Genomic DNA, 18,841 nt, shown 5'->3' with positions numbered 1-18,841 from the left:
AATTAATCTTAGGTGTCATGGTTGTACACAAATATTCTTTTTTTTCAGAAATTTCTCCCTTTTCTTCTCTGGCACTGCTTTTGCTCTAAAGGCTGAGTGGAGCACATTTAAGTGTGACTATTGCAAGGGGAAGATTTTTGCATTACATGTAATGTAAATATTACCCAGTCAGCAGAAAAATTGTAAATACAATGTATGTATGTTTCATTTGAGGACAGTTTTCTTACATTAAAGTTTATTTTCTATTTAAAAAACTCTTTTAGAACATTTTCAGAGTCTTATTCAGAATGGACATGAGCACTTCCCAAAAGAAGAAATGCTTGTCTGTTCTTTCACAAGTGCTGGTGACAGATGGGTTGTGGACTCTGGAGTGCTCTCAGGAGTCAGCACTCTCCTTAATGCAACTCAGAGGATGGAGAAGGAAATAAAGAGCTCCAGAGCTGTGGAAGGAAAGCAGGTGCAGTCCAGGTTTTCAGGCTTCAGGGGCAGCATTATTTGTAGGATGTTCTGCCTGGTGTGGTTTTATGGCTGCTTACCTACCAGAATTGACAGGACAGCTACAAATACTCTTAACATTTCATAAATGTTTCTGGGAGGTGCTTGAGGATGCACTCTCTGGGCAGGAGTGTGTGTAGTTTTGATGCCTTTGGGAGAGGGAAAAGAATTCCATGTGGTGCTTGACATAACCTATTTAAGTTCCTGCCTCTTTAAAAGAGTCATCTCACACTTTTATTTCTTTTTGCCTTTTGAATTCCTCTTTCTTAAACTCTTTGTAGTGGAAAAGCCATCTGTGCTGGAAGATGGATGACAAATCACCCCCCCTTTCTAGCTATCTTCATTTGCTTCCTTAACTTTTTTTTGCTTAGATTAAAAATATAACAACTTGCAAATGAGCTCATGTAAAATCTTGGGAGTTTTTCTTGCAATCAAAAAGGGATGTTGTGGCCTATGGGAAATCTGTGGCTTTGGGGAGCAAATGCCAGAATTCTGTCAGATGAAATGCAGAGAAGAACCTGAGTGTTTTTCAGACTTGGGTTGAGTCATGGTCTGGTGTTGGTGCAGGGGGAGCTGAGAACTTTAACTGTGTCCAGAGGTCAAGGAACAAGTATTTAGAAAATACTCCAGACAAAATCAGAGAATTAGAGTATAAGCTAGCAAGGGTTCAAGGATAATGTGGGTGTCAGGCAGACTTCTTCAAAATTAAAGGGCTGAGAAGACTACAAAAATAGGATAGAATCTCAAGAAAAATTAGTGTGTAAAAGATGCAGTATAGATTAGTATGAGGCTGTGATTAAGCAAATATCTGAACATCTTACTCTTTAGTTTTCAAAGGATTAAGGAAGAATATTATTTATTACAGATGTTTTTGTAACAGTCTAAGTGACAACATGAAATGGCCAAGGCCCTGCCAAGCAGTGAAGTCAAGGAGTTTCCCTAGAAATGTTACTGATCACCTCCTGACTTTGGTAAGTTTGCTGAAAATAAAACTTTTGAGAGCAGAATCTCCAATTCTGCAGGGGCAGAGTTGGTCACTGGGAGCAAAAGCTGAGGAGCAGCAGAGCCTCTCCCTCCATCCTGCAGCAGTGTGGAGGCAAAGGCTCCTGTCCCTGTGACCTCTTCCAAGTATCTCAGGCATTTAAATGCCTTTTGTTGTCCCAGGCTTCACCCAACTGAAAGTAAAACAGGACATCTGCACTGGAAGACTCTTAGCAGCTGATTTCTCCTGAAACAAGAAAGCCCTTGTTTTTCAGGAATTTAGATGCTTTTGCAATCCATCAGCTCTCCCCGGGTTGGGCAGCTTAAGTGTCACAGTGCCATCTGGACTGGGGAAGTAAAGAAGTATTGTTTCTAAAACCAGGAGGAGGGATATAAAAGCACTGTGAGCACAGATTCTTTGATCAGTTTTTATGTTTTTTGGTTTTGTGAAATCACAAATCCAGGCTTCTAAAATGAACATTTTCAGTTTGGAGAAATGTCAGAGTGAAGTTAGTGATGAAAAACACCTCACAAAATGCTTGGTGTCAAGGTCAATTCAATACATGCACCAATAAAAGCTACAAAATGCAAATTATTTTAGCACAGCATCTCTTTGTTTAAGACATAAACAGTCCTGCAGGCTGGGATTATTCTGAATAGCCTGGCTGAGTTCAGAAAAAAAGTAGAAAAAGACATAGTGAATGCATTCCTCTGCTTCTAAAAATCAATTTTGTTGCTGAGCTTATTTGAAGCCCAGGTTGCTGCACTTAGAATTTGTAGGTAGGTGTAACAGGATTCCTGCTTTCTCTCCTGCCTCTTATAATGCTGTTCTGACCTTCTCAGTCTTTCCAGTAATGCCTTATTACTGAGGTGGCTACAGAGAAAATCTGAACATGAGGAGCTTTATCAAATCTTTTCCCTAAACATAACCTCCTGTCCTAATTTTGTAAAGCTCTTTTGAGCCCTTTATAAATACAAGGGAGGTCTAAAAAGCAGCTAGAAAGCAGTACCAGTGATGTTTGAAGTGAGATTCACTAGGATAATAGATACTATTTGGTTTTGGGGGTGGTTTCCTGGGTAAAAATGTGGTTTAAATTCTTTTACATGTAGTGTTAAGAGTGTAAACTCACACAGCTTGCACATGGACTGGCTGCTGCAGAAATAAAGCCAGATGACCCCCCATAATTTATTATAATCTCTATCTATAAATCTGAGTAAATTTTTAGGCCAAAAAAACCTGCTTTATGGACAACAAAGCTGCACAGGAGTGCTTGCCATAGCTATCAGAGGAGACCTGAATGAAGCCCTAAAACCCAAGTGCTGCTGTGCCCCTTGCAGAAGTCAGGTCTGTGGCTGCATAAAGTGACTGCACCTCCACAGCACAGGATTTTGGGGAGGATTCATTTGCTGATGCCTGCTTAAAAAGATGAAAAGCATCAAGTCCTCTCAGCTGCAGGTTGTTGGGAGTCACTCAACTCCCTGTTGGGAGCCAGAGGATAGGAATATTGAAGGTGAGATGGTTGAGGAATTCTTTGTTGTGTTAAGAGAAGCTTTAATTCTGACCCTTGCTGGCATGCAGTTCTCTAACCTGTATTTTTATTAACCTGACTTTCAGCCAGCAAATCCTGGATGCCTTATCATGATCTTGAAGTTACTGCAGCTGCTGTGTGCCAAAATAAATCTGAAATTAGCTGAAAAAACATGGAGAGGAGGGAGCTGGCACATTAACTGCTCTTACTTTCAGCTATCTGAAAGGAAAATGAAGCTTTCTTATTTCACTGTTGGAGGCTTTGAGGTAGAAAGCACAGGGAGGTCTTGCATAAAAATGAAAAAATAATTAGAAACCACTGATAATCTTTTCAGGAAATTAATCCAGTAACATAGCACAAATTCAAACAAGAAAACAACAATCTCAACATGACAGAAGTGCTTCTGCTCACCCCATATTCTCCTCTCAGAACAGCTGATTCACACTCTAAGCCTTTGTGGGTGTTACCTTTGTAGCAACTCCCTGCCACACATGCTGCAGCCCATCTGATGCTGTCACCTCTGCCTCACTCCTTAACTTTGATCCTTTCTTTGGTCTCTCACTTCCAGTGTAAAGCTTTGGTTCTACCCTTCAAAGCCACTGATGTATCATGTTTTGGCTACAGCAGAGATAGCATCTCTCTCTCTCAGCAGGGCTACAGCATTCTTTTGATCACCAGAAATCAAAAGCCAACAAAAATGAAATAATAACTAGGACAAAAACATTCACCATTGAGAGCATGCATTGCATAACACAGTGCCACATACCAGCACCAGAAAAAAAGGGCTTGGACTCTGCAGGACAAGGGAGCAAAAGTGAATGGATCATTTTGAGCATAGTCCTTATTAATTCTTTTACCAACAGGGATCTTTTTTTTTTCCCCAATTAAGACATTTTTCCTACTTGGTAGTGTGGAAATGGCAGGTGGGTTGCACAACAGGGGAAACACAATCCATTTCTTAGTCATTCCATCCTGAGAGAAATGAAAATAAGTGCTGATTAGTGAAGATTTTTTTAGCAAGATTGGACAGATGATTCAAAACCTTTCCTTTGGAAAAACAGATAAACTCTGCTGTGCATGACCACAATGGCAGGTATACATTTCTTCATATAATCAGCTGACAAATCTCACTTTGTATTAAAATTCACAGCTTTTCAAACTTTCTTTTACACTTCTTTTGAAGTTTGAGGGCATTTTTCTCTGAAAACTTCCCTGCTGAGTTCAATTGTGCCATTTATCTACACCTGGGTGTAGATGGGAAGGGAAGGTAAATTTTAAATCTTCTATCCTCTGCACTTTCTGCCTTCTCTGTGGATGAAATTGTGCAGCTCCTGACCACGTAGTGGTCCCTACACTGAAAGAAAAGGCCACCTGAAAGGAAAGCACCACCTTATTCCCACAACACTTTGTCTGTTGTGCAACAGGACAGATTCTATCAGGTTTGAAAAAACGTCCTTGATAAAACAGTATCAGACAGATGTACAGATCAGGTCTCCCTTCTCTCATTGTTACTCATCTCCTTTCATTTTAAAATACCAGCAGAGTGATGCCAATCTAAATTCATCTGCAGGAATGCTTTGATAGGAAAGTTCAGACAGGTGTTTTTAATCTCTACAACCTGATGGCTCCTTCCTTGCTGTCATGCCAGGAGGGAAGGTGCCATTCCAACAGGATGAGGTTCAGCAAGGCCAATTGCCAGGTCCTGCACTTTGGCCACAGCAACCCCATGGGGAGCTCCAGGCTGGGCACAGAGTGGCTGTAGAGCAGCCAGACAGAGAGGGACCTGGGAGTCTGGATTGCCAGGAAGGTGACCATGAGCCAGCAGTGTGCCCAGGTGGCCAAGAAGGCCAATGGCATCCTGGGCTGGCTCAGGAAGAGCGTGGCCAGCAGGTCCAGGGAAGGGATTCTGCCCCTGTGCTCAGCTCTGGGGAGGCCACAGCTTGAGTCCTGTGTCCAGTTCTGGGCCCCTCAGGAAGTTCAGGAAGGAGCTTGAGGTGCTGGAGCAGGTCCAGAGAAGAGCAAGGAGGCTGTGAAGGGATCCAGCAGAATTCCTGTGAGGAAGGGCTGAGGGAGCTGGGGGTGTTGAGGCTGGAGAAGAGGAGGCTCAGGGGAGACCTCATCACTCTCTCCAACTCCCTGAAAGGAGGTTGGAGCCAGGGGGGCGTTGGGCTCTTTTCCCAGGCAACTCTCAGCAAGACAAGAGGGCACAAAAGGTCTCAAGTTGTGCCAGGGGAGGTTTAGGTTGGAGATGAGAAAGAATTTCTTTCTGGAGAGGGTGATCAGGCATTGGAATGGGCTGCCCAGGGAAGTAGTGGATTCTCTGTGTCTGGAGATCTTTCCAAAGAGCCTGGATGTGGCACTGAGTGCCATGGGCTGGGAACTGCAGCGGGAGTGGATCAAGGGTTGGACTTGATGATCTCTGAGGTCCCTTCCAACCCAGCCAATTCTAGGATTCTAGGATTCCATGCCATTTTCCCAAAGGGTGCTGCCTTCTCCAAACTCCTGGTGGCTGCTGCTCCTCAAGGCTCAGCTCTTTGTCCAGAGCTGGCAGCTGCCTCTGCCACCACCCATGGGAAGTTTTATTTTCAGAGAACTGGATGGGGTTGGAAGTGAACTGGGAGGTCAGCTGAGCCTTCCTCCAGCTGGGCACTGCTGACAGATGTTCTCTCCAGCCCTAATTTTTCTTTCCTAAACCACAGGGCCCCATCAGCTCTCCCTGTGTGCAGTGGCAGTCTGATGCCCAGGTGTGTTTCAGCTTTTCAATAACAACCATTTATTCCAGCACTGTGATTTTGTGAAAATAGAATTTTTTACTTAAGGAATCCCCTGTGAAGGTGGTGGCTTGATCTTTCTGTTATGTTTGTGTCTTCTTTTTATTCTCCAGGTTGCACCCTTCAAATTCTCTGCTTAACCTCTTGCCAGCAACATGAGAATCCATCAGATTCCTTGGCTGTAGGACTCCAAAGTATTTAGGGTTTTCAGATCTACAAGGCAGCCTGCACATCTTTGTATGTTCCTACAGGCTTCTTGTAAGGGCTTACACATTGGGTGACACAAAAGTTGAGAGAAAAATAAGATCACAGCCTTGCAACTAAATTGTTTCACTCAGAATGGAAGGAGAAAATGAGCATGGTGAGCTGAGAGTGGTGTGAAGCTGTTCCTGGAAGAGAAACACATCCATACAGACTCCCTTCTAATCTGCAAAATAAATTGCAGGGTACATTTCTTCCAGAGTCAGCACACTTTTAAGCAGACTCTTACAAATTGCTCTGTGGTAACAGTGAGGGATGTTTGGCTTCTCTGTTTGACATGTTCTGTCTGTCTACACCTGCATTTAAATTCACAGAAAAGAGTTTTATTCTCTTTGAGAGGTGACTTTGAAAGCCTAGAACAGTCCCACATTTGCAACAGAAATATAAAGGACTTTTTGAATGACTGGCACAGGAGAAAAAAGTCCTATTGTGTAACCACATAAAGCTCTGGAGACAAGACAAATCTATTTACATATGAAAACTCAGACCTCAAGCAAATCTTACCAAGAAGGACATGAGACAGGATAAAAGAAAAGCACAAAACAGAATTCCTTTTCCCCACAGAGATTCCTGTGTATTCCTACCTCTCTCCTTTATTATTATAATTTAATCCTTTATGCAAGCACAGTGATGGCCCCAAAAATACATTTTTGTTCATAAATGTCATTCCTCTCCTAAAAATGCACTCGGGTATAAATGATATAGTGAATATATGCTCTATATTCCATTTCTCTACAGGTTAGAGTGCAGGATGCAGGGTATTTGAGGAAATGCTCAGCAATGTGACTTAAGTATCAGAGCAAGATACAAGCCAAGATTCTGTATGATTTGTACAATATCAAACAAAAGAATAAAGGAATATTGAGGCTCTTAGAGTACAGACATGCTGTCTTCAGACAGACTTAAAACCAAGTGGTAACAAGACTCTGTGCTATGAGAAATGAATGCTCACCCTGATGTGGGGTGTTTTTCTTTCAGCTAATTCTGATAAAATATCCTTCTCCTAATCCAAACAACTATTTGAATATTTGATTTACCTTTTGTGTAATGCAGGATTAAGAGAAAAAGATTTTTATTCCATTATATGAACAGCCTGGGATGTTTTCTGGGTAGTAATGGAACAAGATGGGTACGTGGTGCTGTTCAAGCTTGTACTTCACCTCTTCAAAACTTCACTTCACTCCTTTTTAATTCACCTCTGCATGCCCTGCTTCGACTTCCCACTACCTTAAGCAATCCTAACAAAACTGTAGGCCAGGAGGGCTTTCAGTACAAATAACTGCATTGTGCCACAGGGTTTTGTTTAATTCCAGATTCAGTTAAACTGAAGACACTAGAAAGGGTTTTTTTGCTGAGAAGAAAAATAACAAAATGCACTGCTTCTGCCATCCAGGGGCTTTAACAACCCAAACAATGACCTTATTACCTTGCCATTTTGTGACTGATTGACAAGGTTCTGCTGTTTGACAAGGCAGAAGGGGTTAAGCAAGAGCTGGCAGGGCTCATACAGGCAACTTGATTGCTTGTGACAGTGCCTGAGCAAAAGGAAGATTTGAAACTCTGTACAGATAATCAGAGGGATGTTTCTGACCCAGGGAAGAAATGTTTGTGATTTCTGAGAGGAGTCAGCACAGCAAGGAGCATTGGTTTGCCTCTGCTAACCTGAATTTAAGGCAGTGGTTTGATACAGGATGGAAGCCTCTATATACCCACAGTTATAACCACTCTGCTCTGGTAATTTTTTAAAATTCTAATAACCCACTATTAGCATGAGATTTCTCCTTTCATTTTAAACTGAGGAGTTCTCAACTATTACATTCTCTTGAAGACATTATTTAAACAATGTTTTAGCATGAACACATTTGAAACCCAAGCCAAAGTTCAGTGATGAGTTGTAGTCACAAGCTGTGTGTATTTCAACAGCAAATTGGGTTTGTCTCTTAAGCTGCATACCAGCCTTATCTGAGAGATGGGAATTCTACTGCTAAAAGCACATTCCTCTGCAATCAGATTGGAGCTTCATTACTCAGCCCTGGTTGTTTTCACATCCAGCTAATGAACTTTCCTGAATAGAAAAGATGAAGGGGAGCCAAAGAAAGTAAGGAAAACAGGGCTGGGAGCATTCACCCCCCTCCAAAGTTCCTCTTTTATTCCAAAATGAATGGTCAAGCCCATTGCTAATCCTACTGGAAGCACATGGAATCTCATCTGTGGTTGTATCACACCTGCCCTGGAGCACACGAGGATTCTTTGGAGCCACCTCAGCCCTTCCCTACTTTATCACCATGCACAGCCCAGTCCATACAGATCCCTCCAGGTTCTTTGACCCAAAGCAAAAAATAGTCCTTGCAGCAGCCCTGGGATGTTTGCAAAGCTGACTGCATGGTTATGGTTGGTATGGTCCCAGAAGAGCCAGTTGGGAAGCTTTAGCTTTAGTTGGGGAGCTTGGAAATCTGCAGAAAAAGTGAAAATCCATAGAAGGTGACTTTGCCAATAAGGCAGAGCTTTTCACTAGTTTCCTAGGAAAACAAACTAGTTGTTTTCTTAAGCCATACAGTGTTGTCAGGACTTCAATTTAGTAGCTTCAAGCCAACCAAAGCCAACAATGGGTGGCAGGGTGTAGGTTTGAGGGGTTGTTTTCTCAGAGAATGCAGGTAGTAGATGAAAAGGAATGTGACCCTCAAAGTGCTGTGGTAATATAACCTCTACAGACAAGATCATAAAAAAACCCAGTCAATTCTTTGGAAGTGGCTGAGGACACAAAGCTGAAGGAAAAACCTGTTGATAGGGTTCCTTTTGGCATGCACCAGATTAATCCTCCCATTTCACATTCCTCCCCAGGCCAGCTGAATGCAAGAGTGGGGGAATTATTTCCCCTTGTCCTCAGAGCAACCTCATTCCTGAAGCAAGATGAATGGTTTTACAGAGGCAGCCAGGCAAATAACTCCTTCTTCTCCATTAAGCAAAACTCTGCACCTGCAACAAATGACTGCAACGTAAATAGGTAACAAGCAGAGGATACTCAGAGTCTGAAATGAGTCAAAAAAGAACTTGAAAAATCCCCCAAAGCTGTCATAATAGTCCTGAAGGCAGCACCTGGAGTCTTCCCCAGACCCTTGGCTGTATCCCCAGTTTTTATCCTCACTCCCTAAAAGATTCCTGAAGACTCTGCCCTCCTTCCCACACCACGGGTGAGATGGCAGAGCTGCTGGGTGGCCAAACAGAATTCCAAAGGGAAGTTTTACCTGGGATTCCTGGCTGTGGAAGGAGCACAAAGTCTCTCTCTCCTCCTCCAGCTGTTAATTACAAGGTTTGTAAAAACAGAGCAGCTTTGACTTCTGTCAGGTGGGGTTTTCAGCAAACTGACTGACAAAACCAGGGTCATTTCATAGAATCATAGAATCCTTGGGGTTGGAAGGGACCTCGAAAGATCATCTAGTCCAACCCCCCCTGCCAGAGCAGGGCCACCTAGAGCACTTCGCATAGGAACGTGTCCAGGCGGGTTTTGAATGTCTCCAGTGAAGGAGACTCCACGACCCCCCTGGGCAGCCTGTTCCAGGGCTCTGTCACCCTTACAGGAAAAAAATTTTTCCGGATATTCAATTTGAACCTCCTGTGCTCCAATTTACACCCATTACCCCTTGTCCTATCACTGGTCACCACTGAGAAGAGCCTAACTCCATCTCCCTGGCACTCACTCCTTACATATTTGAAAACATTGATGAGGTCACCCCTCAGTCTCCTTTTCTCCAAACTAAAGAGACCCAGCTCCCTCAGCCTTTCCTCATAAGGGAGATGTTCCACTCCCTTCATCATCTTAGTAGCTCTGCGCTGGACTCTTTCAAGCACTTCCCTGTCCTTCTTGAACTGAGGGGCCCAGAACTGGACACAATACTCCAGGTGCGGCCTCACCAATGCAGAATAGAGGGGGAGCAGAACCTCTCTTGACCTACTAACCACACCCTTTCTAATGCACCCCAGGATGCCATTGGCCTTCTTGGCCACAAGGGCACATTGCTGGCTCATGGTCATCTTCTTGTCTACCAGGACCCCCAGGTCTCTTTCACCTACACTGCTCTCCAGCAGGTCAGCCCCCAACCTATACTGGGACATCGTGTTGTTCTTCCCCAAATGCAAAACTCTACACTTCCCCTTGTTGAATTTCATCATGTTTCTCTCTGCCCAACTCTCCAGCTTGTAAAGCTTTCATAAGCTTTATTTCCTTAGGAACTAAATATCTTAGGTTTGTAAATAGGTACTAACTGGACCAACTTTTTTATAAAGATGCTGGGTGTCTGCTGCTCTCTCTTGCATTTAGAAGTCTGCATTATTTACAAAAAAATGTATTTTAAAAAAAACCAACTTATTTTAGAAGGTTATGCAAAATTACCTGTGATCAGGAACTAAATTAATTACTAATAGTGTAATAGTAGGCATTTTTACCCAATCATTCTCTTAAGTCTTTTAATTTCAGGTGTCTATACTGAGTACTATGAACTCAGCTTTAGTCCAAGCTCCCCATAAACAAAGTGTAATTTTGTTCTTCCTTTAATGGACAGCACTCTGTTTGAAGCAACAACTAATCTTTTCTACAAGTTATTCAGATGGTCACCTATTGCATTCCACTCTATTATGAAGTGGTATCCTTGAAAACATTTGCATTAGGTATCTGAATACCTCTTGTATCTCAGTATAGATACCATACAGCTCTTCCACAGCCTTGGAAATAAAAGAGACCAAAAAGCACTCATGATCCCAAGAAAAAGATCCTTGCTTTGTGGAGTGATGCCTTGAGACTCTTCTCTTAGTACAGCAAATCCCAAGCAAACCTTCCCCATGCCCCAGCTCACAAGGATGCTGCATCAGAATCAGAAACATAAATAATTTGATTTTTACATTTCATTCATAGAAAGCACTGAGAATTTTGCTCAAGTGGGACTATTAATGAAGGGCACTGTGGAAGGAGTTGTAAAACAAGAGCTTTAGTTCTGGATGAGGCAGGAATTTTGCTGCTGAATTGAAAAGCAAGTTAAATCCAACTAAGACAGAGAAGGAGGAAATGCCCATTCCAAATCTAGGCAGGTAGAACTTCTCCACTGTCATTTAAGAACTGCTTGTTTCAGGTGATGACTAGCCCTAGGGTTTTTAGGGGGAAGCTGAGAGGGTTTGGATTCACTGAAATGGTAAATTAAAATACATACAACATGAAAAAGTTATGCTAAACATCATGCTTTTTATTTTTGGGGTGAGAGCAAGAAAACAGCAGTACTTTGACAGACTAGAAAAAGCCTCATCTAAAGATGAAAAGCACAGCAAATTATATTCAAAGCTGATACATTCTTAAGTCAAAGCATAAAGTTCTATGTACATCTGTGTGTATATATACTCATATATATATACACACACACACACAGAGCTTTTTAAATATAGCCATTTGGGTTATTTGTGGGTTTGCCTTATCATTCATTTTAGTTTTAGGCAAGAATTAACATTGAAAAAATTCCAACCATTGCCACAGACTAGGTTCAGAACTTCTACACATACACAAGTACAGCACAGTTTTCACTCTTGTGGCCTTTGAATTCCACTGGAATAAGCTGATTCTAGAGGGAATGCACAAAAACTGCTTTTTTGGCTTTTATCACTGCAATGTGCCTTTAGGCTTTGCTAAAAACTCTGAGAGGAGCTACCCCAGAATGTGATCTCCAATTCTTTCTGTAAACTTTGTAAAATTTCATGCATGCCAGCCAGGAACCATGCAAAAACCCTTTGAGATTTAAGCCCTTAAATTATTAGCTTGTGTCAAGACTCAGGCACTGTGCTTTACAGTAATCTTTAGGATTAAAGTTAAGAAATTAAAATTGCATTTGGGAGCTGATTTTACTGAAAACAGAGAAGGGTGAAGACTCGAGATAGTTGGCAACTTGATTTCCAAGCTGATTAAGCATCACATGTATGCAGTATGAAATAATAAAAACTAAACCAAGTGCTGTAGCAAATTCTGCAAACGAAAATAAGTTATATTTCAAAGAACAAGTTAGTATAAAAAAGTTTTACCATCCGCAAAGTACGTGCTCAAAATACTTCTTTTGCATTGTTAAAAAGAGCTGTAGTCTACCTTACAGAAAAACAAAGTTCACCCAGTATAAAATATTGCAGTTTGTCCCATTGTGTCATATGAGAGGTTTCTTTAGTCTTCATATGATTGAGAACAATTGCACAAGAGTTCAGGTTATTCCAAGCCACACAGTGGCAGACAGACAATGTTTGGATCTGTGCTTTTACCATGCAGTGCAGTAAAAGCTAAGCAAACCATTTCAGGGCAGAGTTTAGCAGGTCAAAGAGCTATGCTGATGGGAGCAATCCAGATGAGTATAAAAGTTAATGCCAAGTGGCAGTACCAAGAAGGTGAATCAGATCAGCAGAAAAATAAAATAAAATAAAATAAAATTGCTGATAACATTCATTATCACATGTACAGCTTGTCAGCCAGGAATGAGGAAATGTCAAAATTTGCTTAAGGAGAAAAAAAATAATTAAATTAAACTGTGTAAACAATCCACCCAGTACAAAACTGGGTACAGCTGGTAAGAGCAGAACTAGCTTAGTAGAGCTGAGGATGTGTGTGCATCCAGATGCCTGTTCCAAAGGTGTTTATCAATACAGTTGACCAAAAGAAACAAACCACCTATAGCTATTTACATCACAGCAGAGGTTTCCCTCCCCCTTTATTACAACTCAGGAAGGTGCTGCCATCTTCCACAATTAAAATTCCAGTTATAAGCTACCAACGTTCTGTAAGTTGAAAACACCCACCTTGCAAATTAAATTGAAAAGCTCTTGTCAAGCATGTCTGAGGACTTTTGGAAAGTGAGAGAACAGCACTCTCCTCAAGTGGTATTTGCATGAGAAACTTGTACTGACAGCCTGCTAAAACAAGTGAATTTAACACAACTTGGGGTAGCTGGGTGTTGTTCCTCCTGGGGAAGAGGGATCCATAGAGATTCCAGTTGTTCTTGCTGAGGTGTGTTACAGGGAGAGAAAGACACCAGAATCTTCCTTCATCTAGAAATACTCCTCCTCTTCATCAAAAAACCCATTTTCCAGAGCATAAGTGCAGTCTGCATTAGAGTCAGCTTGGCAGGCACCTTTGTATTCTTGGATGGACTCATAGAGGGAGTAGAGCTGACACAGTAATGACATATCCAGCTGACGAAGGCCAACCTGAGGGGGAAAGAATTCCAAACAAAGAAACAAACAGTTACTACAATTGTGATTTTACTGGCAATAGAATGGCAGCTGTCTTTTGTTGCTCCACCAGGGGATCAAGCTTCTTCCTGCCTTGAACAGTTATGAAATGTGGAAGTGTAATTAATCTCCTGGGGTGACAGACTCCCCAGGGGATACACCGGACACAAGAACAAGGAGGAACATCAGGTGACAGAGCAGAACATGAGCAAAGTGTTCTTTGAGATTTTTATTGCATGACAAAATGGATTCCCTGCATCACAGGGAGCGTGGCCAGCAGATCAGGAGAGGTGATTCAGCCCTTCTGCACTTCCGAGGCCCCACCTCAAGTACTGTGTCCAGTTCTGGTGTGCCCACCATATGGACACAGAGCTATTGGAATGAGTCCAGAGGAGGGACACAAAGATGATCCAGGGACTGGAGCAGCTCTGCTATGGGGAGAGGCTGAGGAGCTGGGATTGTTCAGCCTGGAGAAGAGAAGACTCCAGGGGGACCTTAGAGCTGCCTTCCAATTCCTGAAGGGAACCTCCAGGAAGGCTGCAGAGGGACTTTTCATAAGGGTGTCCAGTGGCAGGACAAGGGGAAATGGATTGAAACTGAAGGAGAAGAGGTTTAGATGGGATGTTAGGAAGAAGTTCTTCAGCAGGAGGGTGCTGAGACTCTGGAACAGATTGCCCAGAGAAGCTGTGGCTGTCCCCTCCCTGGAGGTGTTCAAGGCCAGGTTGGATGAGGCTTGGAGCAACCTGGGCTGGATGAGAGGTGTCCCTGGGCATGGACATTGGAGGAGATGAGCTCTGAGCTCCCTTCCAACCTCAGCCATTCCATGATTCTATGATTCTAATTTGTGCTGGGAAACCAAGGCTTAGAGCAACCCGGGCTGGATGAGAGGTGTCCCTGCACATGGACATGAGCTCTAAGGTCCCTTCCAACCTTCCAACCTCAGCCATTCCATGATTCTATGACACAATGATATTTGCTTAACTTCCAACAAGCACTTCACACCCATCCAAAGCATCACAGATAAACTGATAAATTCTTCCTCACTAGGCAGGAGACATCCTTTTCCAGTAATACTGTATCTTGCACACCTCTTTCTGAAACAGTCTCACAGGGTTTCTGTTCTTGTTTTAAATGCCCTGAATTAATAACTGCAAATGGAGCTCTGTCTGGGTTTCCACTTCCCTGCCAAGCATCTTCTACTCTCATTTTCTTTTCTCTATCAACCTACATAAGCATCTGACACTCCCACATTTGTCTAGCACATTCTAGCACACTACTTGAAGGCAGCAAAAGTAGAGCAGAAGTGAGTTAAGGACACACGTTGCAGCCTGCAAGTCTTCAGAATATTTTCATGTGCCACTCAAGCACAGGCTTGATTTATAATCCAGTGCCAAACAATTTGGTCCCCAAACTTCTAAAATATTAGTTCCAGAGCTTCTTGATATTTGGAACAATATTTTTAAAAGGTTATCTCACAGCCTGCATCTTTATGGCAGGTAGAAAACCAGAATGTTACAGAGCAAAGCAAAATAAAGCCACTTCACTCCAAGGACTTTCCCTCTCTGGCAAACAAAATGGAGAGTCAATGGATATTGTCACCTATCCAAATCAGATCAAATTAAATGTGGGTTTTGTGTTGCAGTAAATTAAAACCACTCCCCAATTTACCATTTTCAAGAAGCAGCCATTTCTTCCTACATTTTTAAGTAAGTGTCAAGCTGACAGGCTGTTCCTAGTGAGCCTCAGTTTCATCAAACAGAAGTTTTTGCTACAACTCATAATCTGGGGAAAAGAAAAATAAATAAAAAGGTTGGTAGCTGTTACTGCAGCCTGAGTGACACGATACACCTAGAATGGAAACTCTTACACACACAAAAAAAATCTCTCCTTATGTGTCTAAATTCTAAAGACACACTCAGAACAGCCTGCAAGAAAGTAGGATGAAGATCTTCCTTTGGCATGGCTGAACTATCCTACCAACCCTTTTTTCTGAAGATGGAAGGAGGCAAATAAAACAACCATGCACCTCAACACCATTAAACTCTGGAAAATAGGAGATGGGATCTTTCAGGATCAACACAAATTACTTGGTAAGGTCAAGAAACCAAGATATGATGTCCCATACAGACCCAAAACAAGGACTTCAGGACAAGACATGGAACAAGATGTGGAACACTGCAGGAGCTGCCACGAGGTTACAGAAAAGCCTTTCCACCCTCTTGGATTCACACAACAACTTTCCCCTTGCTGTTTAAGCATGTGCTGCTCTTCCTTGCTCTGTTCTGCAAGAGGAAACCAGCACTTGTGTAAAATTCCTTATTTGTAAAAAAAAAAAAACAAAAACAAACCAACCAAGACTGAAGGAGGTAAAATAAAAGGGAGGGATTTGTACCATATCCAGATCTCTCCAGCTAGCCCTGCTGGAGTAATTTCTTTACAGAAAGAAAGCTTCTTGTCAAGCTAATGACTATTTACCTGCCTGAGAATAAAATCTGAACATCAACCCTTGGAGGTGGCAGCTGATGAAGTCTGGCTTGCTCCACCTAAAGAAACTGCTTGCCCCAGGTAAGGAAGGATGAGGTGAAGCTGGACTTGAAGCTATGGCATATGAACAGGAGACCCACCAGGTAGACCCATCAGAACTAAATGTTTGAAGGACAAAGCCACGGTGCAGAACAGTCCAAAGAGCCATGAGGAGTGAGCTGAGAAAAAAACTCAACTTGGAAACAGGACTTTTCATCTCCTGAGGAAAGCATGAGAGTTTTAGCCAGGAGCTCACCTGTTCCAGCTCCATAAAACACATCAGTGCTTCCTGCAAAGATCAGTTCTACACCCAGAACAAAATCCAAGATAGAAATTGATCAGCAGAATTAACTTAGCAAGCCTGAACACTAAATACTTAGGCTTGATATCACATTTTCCTGTAGCTGCCACTAGTGCCAAGCAAGCAAACACAAACAGCAGGTTTATTTTCTACTGAGAAAAATGCAGCCTCCAGCTCTTCACAACTTTCAAGTATGATCCCTGAGGTAGCAAAAGCCTGAAGAAGTGTCCAAGCCTGCTGGCACAAGCATTTTAATCCCAACCAATGTGCATTTGACTGGAGGTTTATCATAGCACCTACATGAAAATCTATAATGCAGAGTCCTGGCTTGATCGTGCAGGGAAAGATGCTGCTAAACATTTCCTCGTTTATTATTGCAGATTTCAGGCTAGCTCATTACCCAGGAGAAATGCTATCTCTGACTGCTGCAAGAACCAGTGTGCAACATCAAGTGCTGTCATCTACTTGATGAAAGGCAGCCTATTAGTAAGCCAGAGTCTCTCTAATGTGTACAGGCCACGAAAAAGAGTGCACCTGGAACCAAGGAGATTGTTGCTTGAAAGCTTTTGATGTGTTGTTCAGAGGCATTTTCTTCAGAAGTGTTTCATCAAATTACCAGCAAGGACAACAGAGTATCAAAGGGGAAGCCAAGCTGTCAACTGACTTCAAGGAGGACCTCATTTGATTTTCCATTAGGAAAAACAGATCGGCCTTTCATAACGAGGGAGCTTTGATTTTTTGGAAAGGATTAAGACAGATCATAGCCTTGCATCCCCTTAGAGCATTGTAGAAAAAAGCCCCGGTGGTCAGGAGCCACCTGTGCTCCCCGTGCTTCACCACAAACTCTAACAGAGAGTTTTAGGAGTGTCTCAGACCCTATTCTGGATGAATTTCCAGCTGCTTGTTGAAACCAAGACTTCAGCATCATCTCTTGTCCCAAACCCCCAGAGAAGCCTTGCAGCAGATTCATGTGCTCAGGCACCTTTTCAGCCTAAAAAAAAGCCCTTCAAACAGGCAGGTTTTCAGCAACCTGAATATTTTAGAAGCTTCGGAACTCCTGAAGGGCACAAAGCTTACCCACGGCCAGGGACCTGGCACCAGCCGAGCACCGAAACCCTAAAGGTTCGATGGGTCGCAGCCAGAACCCAAACAAAGCCCTGAAGGAAACGGTGCTGAACTGCGCTTCACTTGGGCTGAGTGCATCAGTACCACTGCCCCCCTCTTATACATATATATATGTATCTATACATTTAAGAGTATTATATATTATTTTTAGGGAAGGGTGCCGGGTCCCAAGGGCCGCCGCGGAACCGGGCGCTTTGCTACGCGGCTCCCCCGCTGCCGAAGGGGCCCGGCGGCTTCCTCCTCTCCCCCGCAACCCACACCGCTCCGGCTCCCCGTTCACCGGAGGCCGAACCATCCCGGGCCCACATCCACCGGGAGGCCCTTGGGCGGCGGTAGCAGCATCAGCAAGCAGCGTCCCCCGCCACGTCTACCACCCCCGCTTCGCCCCATCCGCTCACCATCTCCTTGCGAAGCAGAGCCAGCGCCGCGTCCAGGTTGGGAGGTTTTGGGGGACGCGGGGAACCCCTTCCTCCTCCGCTCAGCTCGTCCTGGATGCGGGATTTCTGGGCGTACAACCGCTCCAGGTCCCGCCAGCGCCCGCCCTGCCCTCCGCCGCCGGAGGAGGAGGAGTTGAGCAAGCCGCTGAGGCTCTTAGGAAGCGGCGGTAACCCCGCACCGCCACCGGGACCCAACAGACCCGGCCCGCTCATCCTGCACCGAGAACCGACGGGGAGGATAAAAAAAAAACCAACCAAACCAAAAAACTACAACAACAACAAAAAAACCCCCACGGTTCAGCCCCGCTGCGGGAGGTGCTGCCTGGAGCCCGCCCCGCCTACGGGTTAGGGAGGGGGCAGAGGCCCGGCGGGCGGGGCGGAGGAGGGGGCTACGGGAAGAGGAGGAGGAGGAGAGGGGGCTCCCGGGAGAGGAAGGGGATTCGGGAGGAGGAGGAGGGGGGGTGAGGGGCTCCGGGGGAGGAGGAAGGGGCTACGGGAGGGAGAAGGAGGAGGGGGCTGCGGGACGGAGAAAGGGCGCTGGGAGGAGGAAGGGGCTCCGGGGAGGAGGGGGCTTGGGGAGGAGGAAGGGGCTCCGGGGAGGAGGAAGGGGCTCCGGGGAGGAGGAGGAGGAGGGGGCTTTGGGAGGAGGAAGGGGGTCCGGGAGGAGTGGGAGGGGGCTTTGGGGTGGTGGAAGGGGCTCTGGGAGGGAGAAGGGGGCTCCGGGAGGTGAAGGAGGAGGGGGCTTCGGGAGGAGGAGGAAGGGGCTCCGGGGGGATAAAGGGGTTCCGGGGAGAGGAGGAGGCTCCCGGGAGAGGAAGGGGCTCCGGAGGGAGGAGGAGGAGGGGGTTCCGGGAGGAGGAAGGGGCTCTAGGGAGAGGGGCGAGGGGGCTTCAGGGAGGGGGAGGAAGGGAGGAGGGGGCTCCGGGAGGAGAAGGGGGCCCGGAGCGGCTGCGGGGAGGCCGGGCCGCAGGTGGGGGGTGTCGGTCAGGGCGGTTTCGCTGCAGCGGAGCGGAGCGGCTTTGTCTGAGGCGAGGAGGCCCGCGGCCCCCTGGGCAAGGCCCGGCGTTCTGAGGCCGTGTCCGGAGGGTCTGTGGTGGGCAGAAACAGCTCTGGGTAACCGCCTGCCCTAGAGAAGGGGGAGGAGGAAAGCCCTTGAGCCTCCCAGCTGGG

The 18,841-nt window shown here is 44.7% G+C and overlaps 1 protein-coding gene across 2 annotated transcripts; it reads right to left on the bottom strand.

The window, feature by feature from the left end:
• Positions 1-3,794: 3,794 nt before the first annotated feature.
• On the bottom strand, positions 3,795-18,072 carry FAM89A (family with sequence similarity 89 member A). Of its 2 annotated transcripts, XR_003987386.1 has the most exons (3): positions 17,633-18,072; positions 12,854-13,261; positions 3,795-3,977 (listed from the first exon to the last, which is right to left on the bottom strand). XR_003987386.1 is itself a non-coding variant. In XM_030447975.1 (2 exons), the coding sequence occupies exons 1-2, from the start codon at positions 17,882-17,884 to the stop codon at positions 13,103-13,105; spliced, it is 411 nt and encodes a 136-aa protein (XP_030303835.1). In that variant the 5' UTR covers positions 17,885-18,072; the 3' UTR covers positions 11,251-13,102. The 2 variants fall into 2 exon arrangements, 1 of the variants encoding a protein (XP_030303835.1); XM_030447975.1 differs by lacking the exon at positions 3,795-3,977 and having other exon boundaries at positions 11,251-13,261.
• Positions 18,073-18,841: the final 769 nt, after the last annotated feature.

Source organism: Calypte anna, chromosome 3 (genome assembly GCF_003957555.1).
Source record: "Calypte anna isolate BGI_N300 chromosome 3, bCalAnn1_v1.p, whole genome shotgun sequence".
Classification (NCBI taxonomy): domain Eukaryota; kingdom Metazoa; phylum Chordata; class Aves; order Apodiformes; family Trochilidae; genus Calypte; species Calypte anna.
The sequence above is the reverse complement of the archived record's forward strand: the minus strand, read 5'-3'. Positions and strand labels throughout refer to the sequence as shown.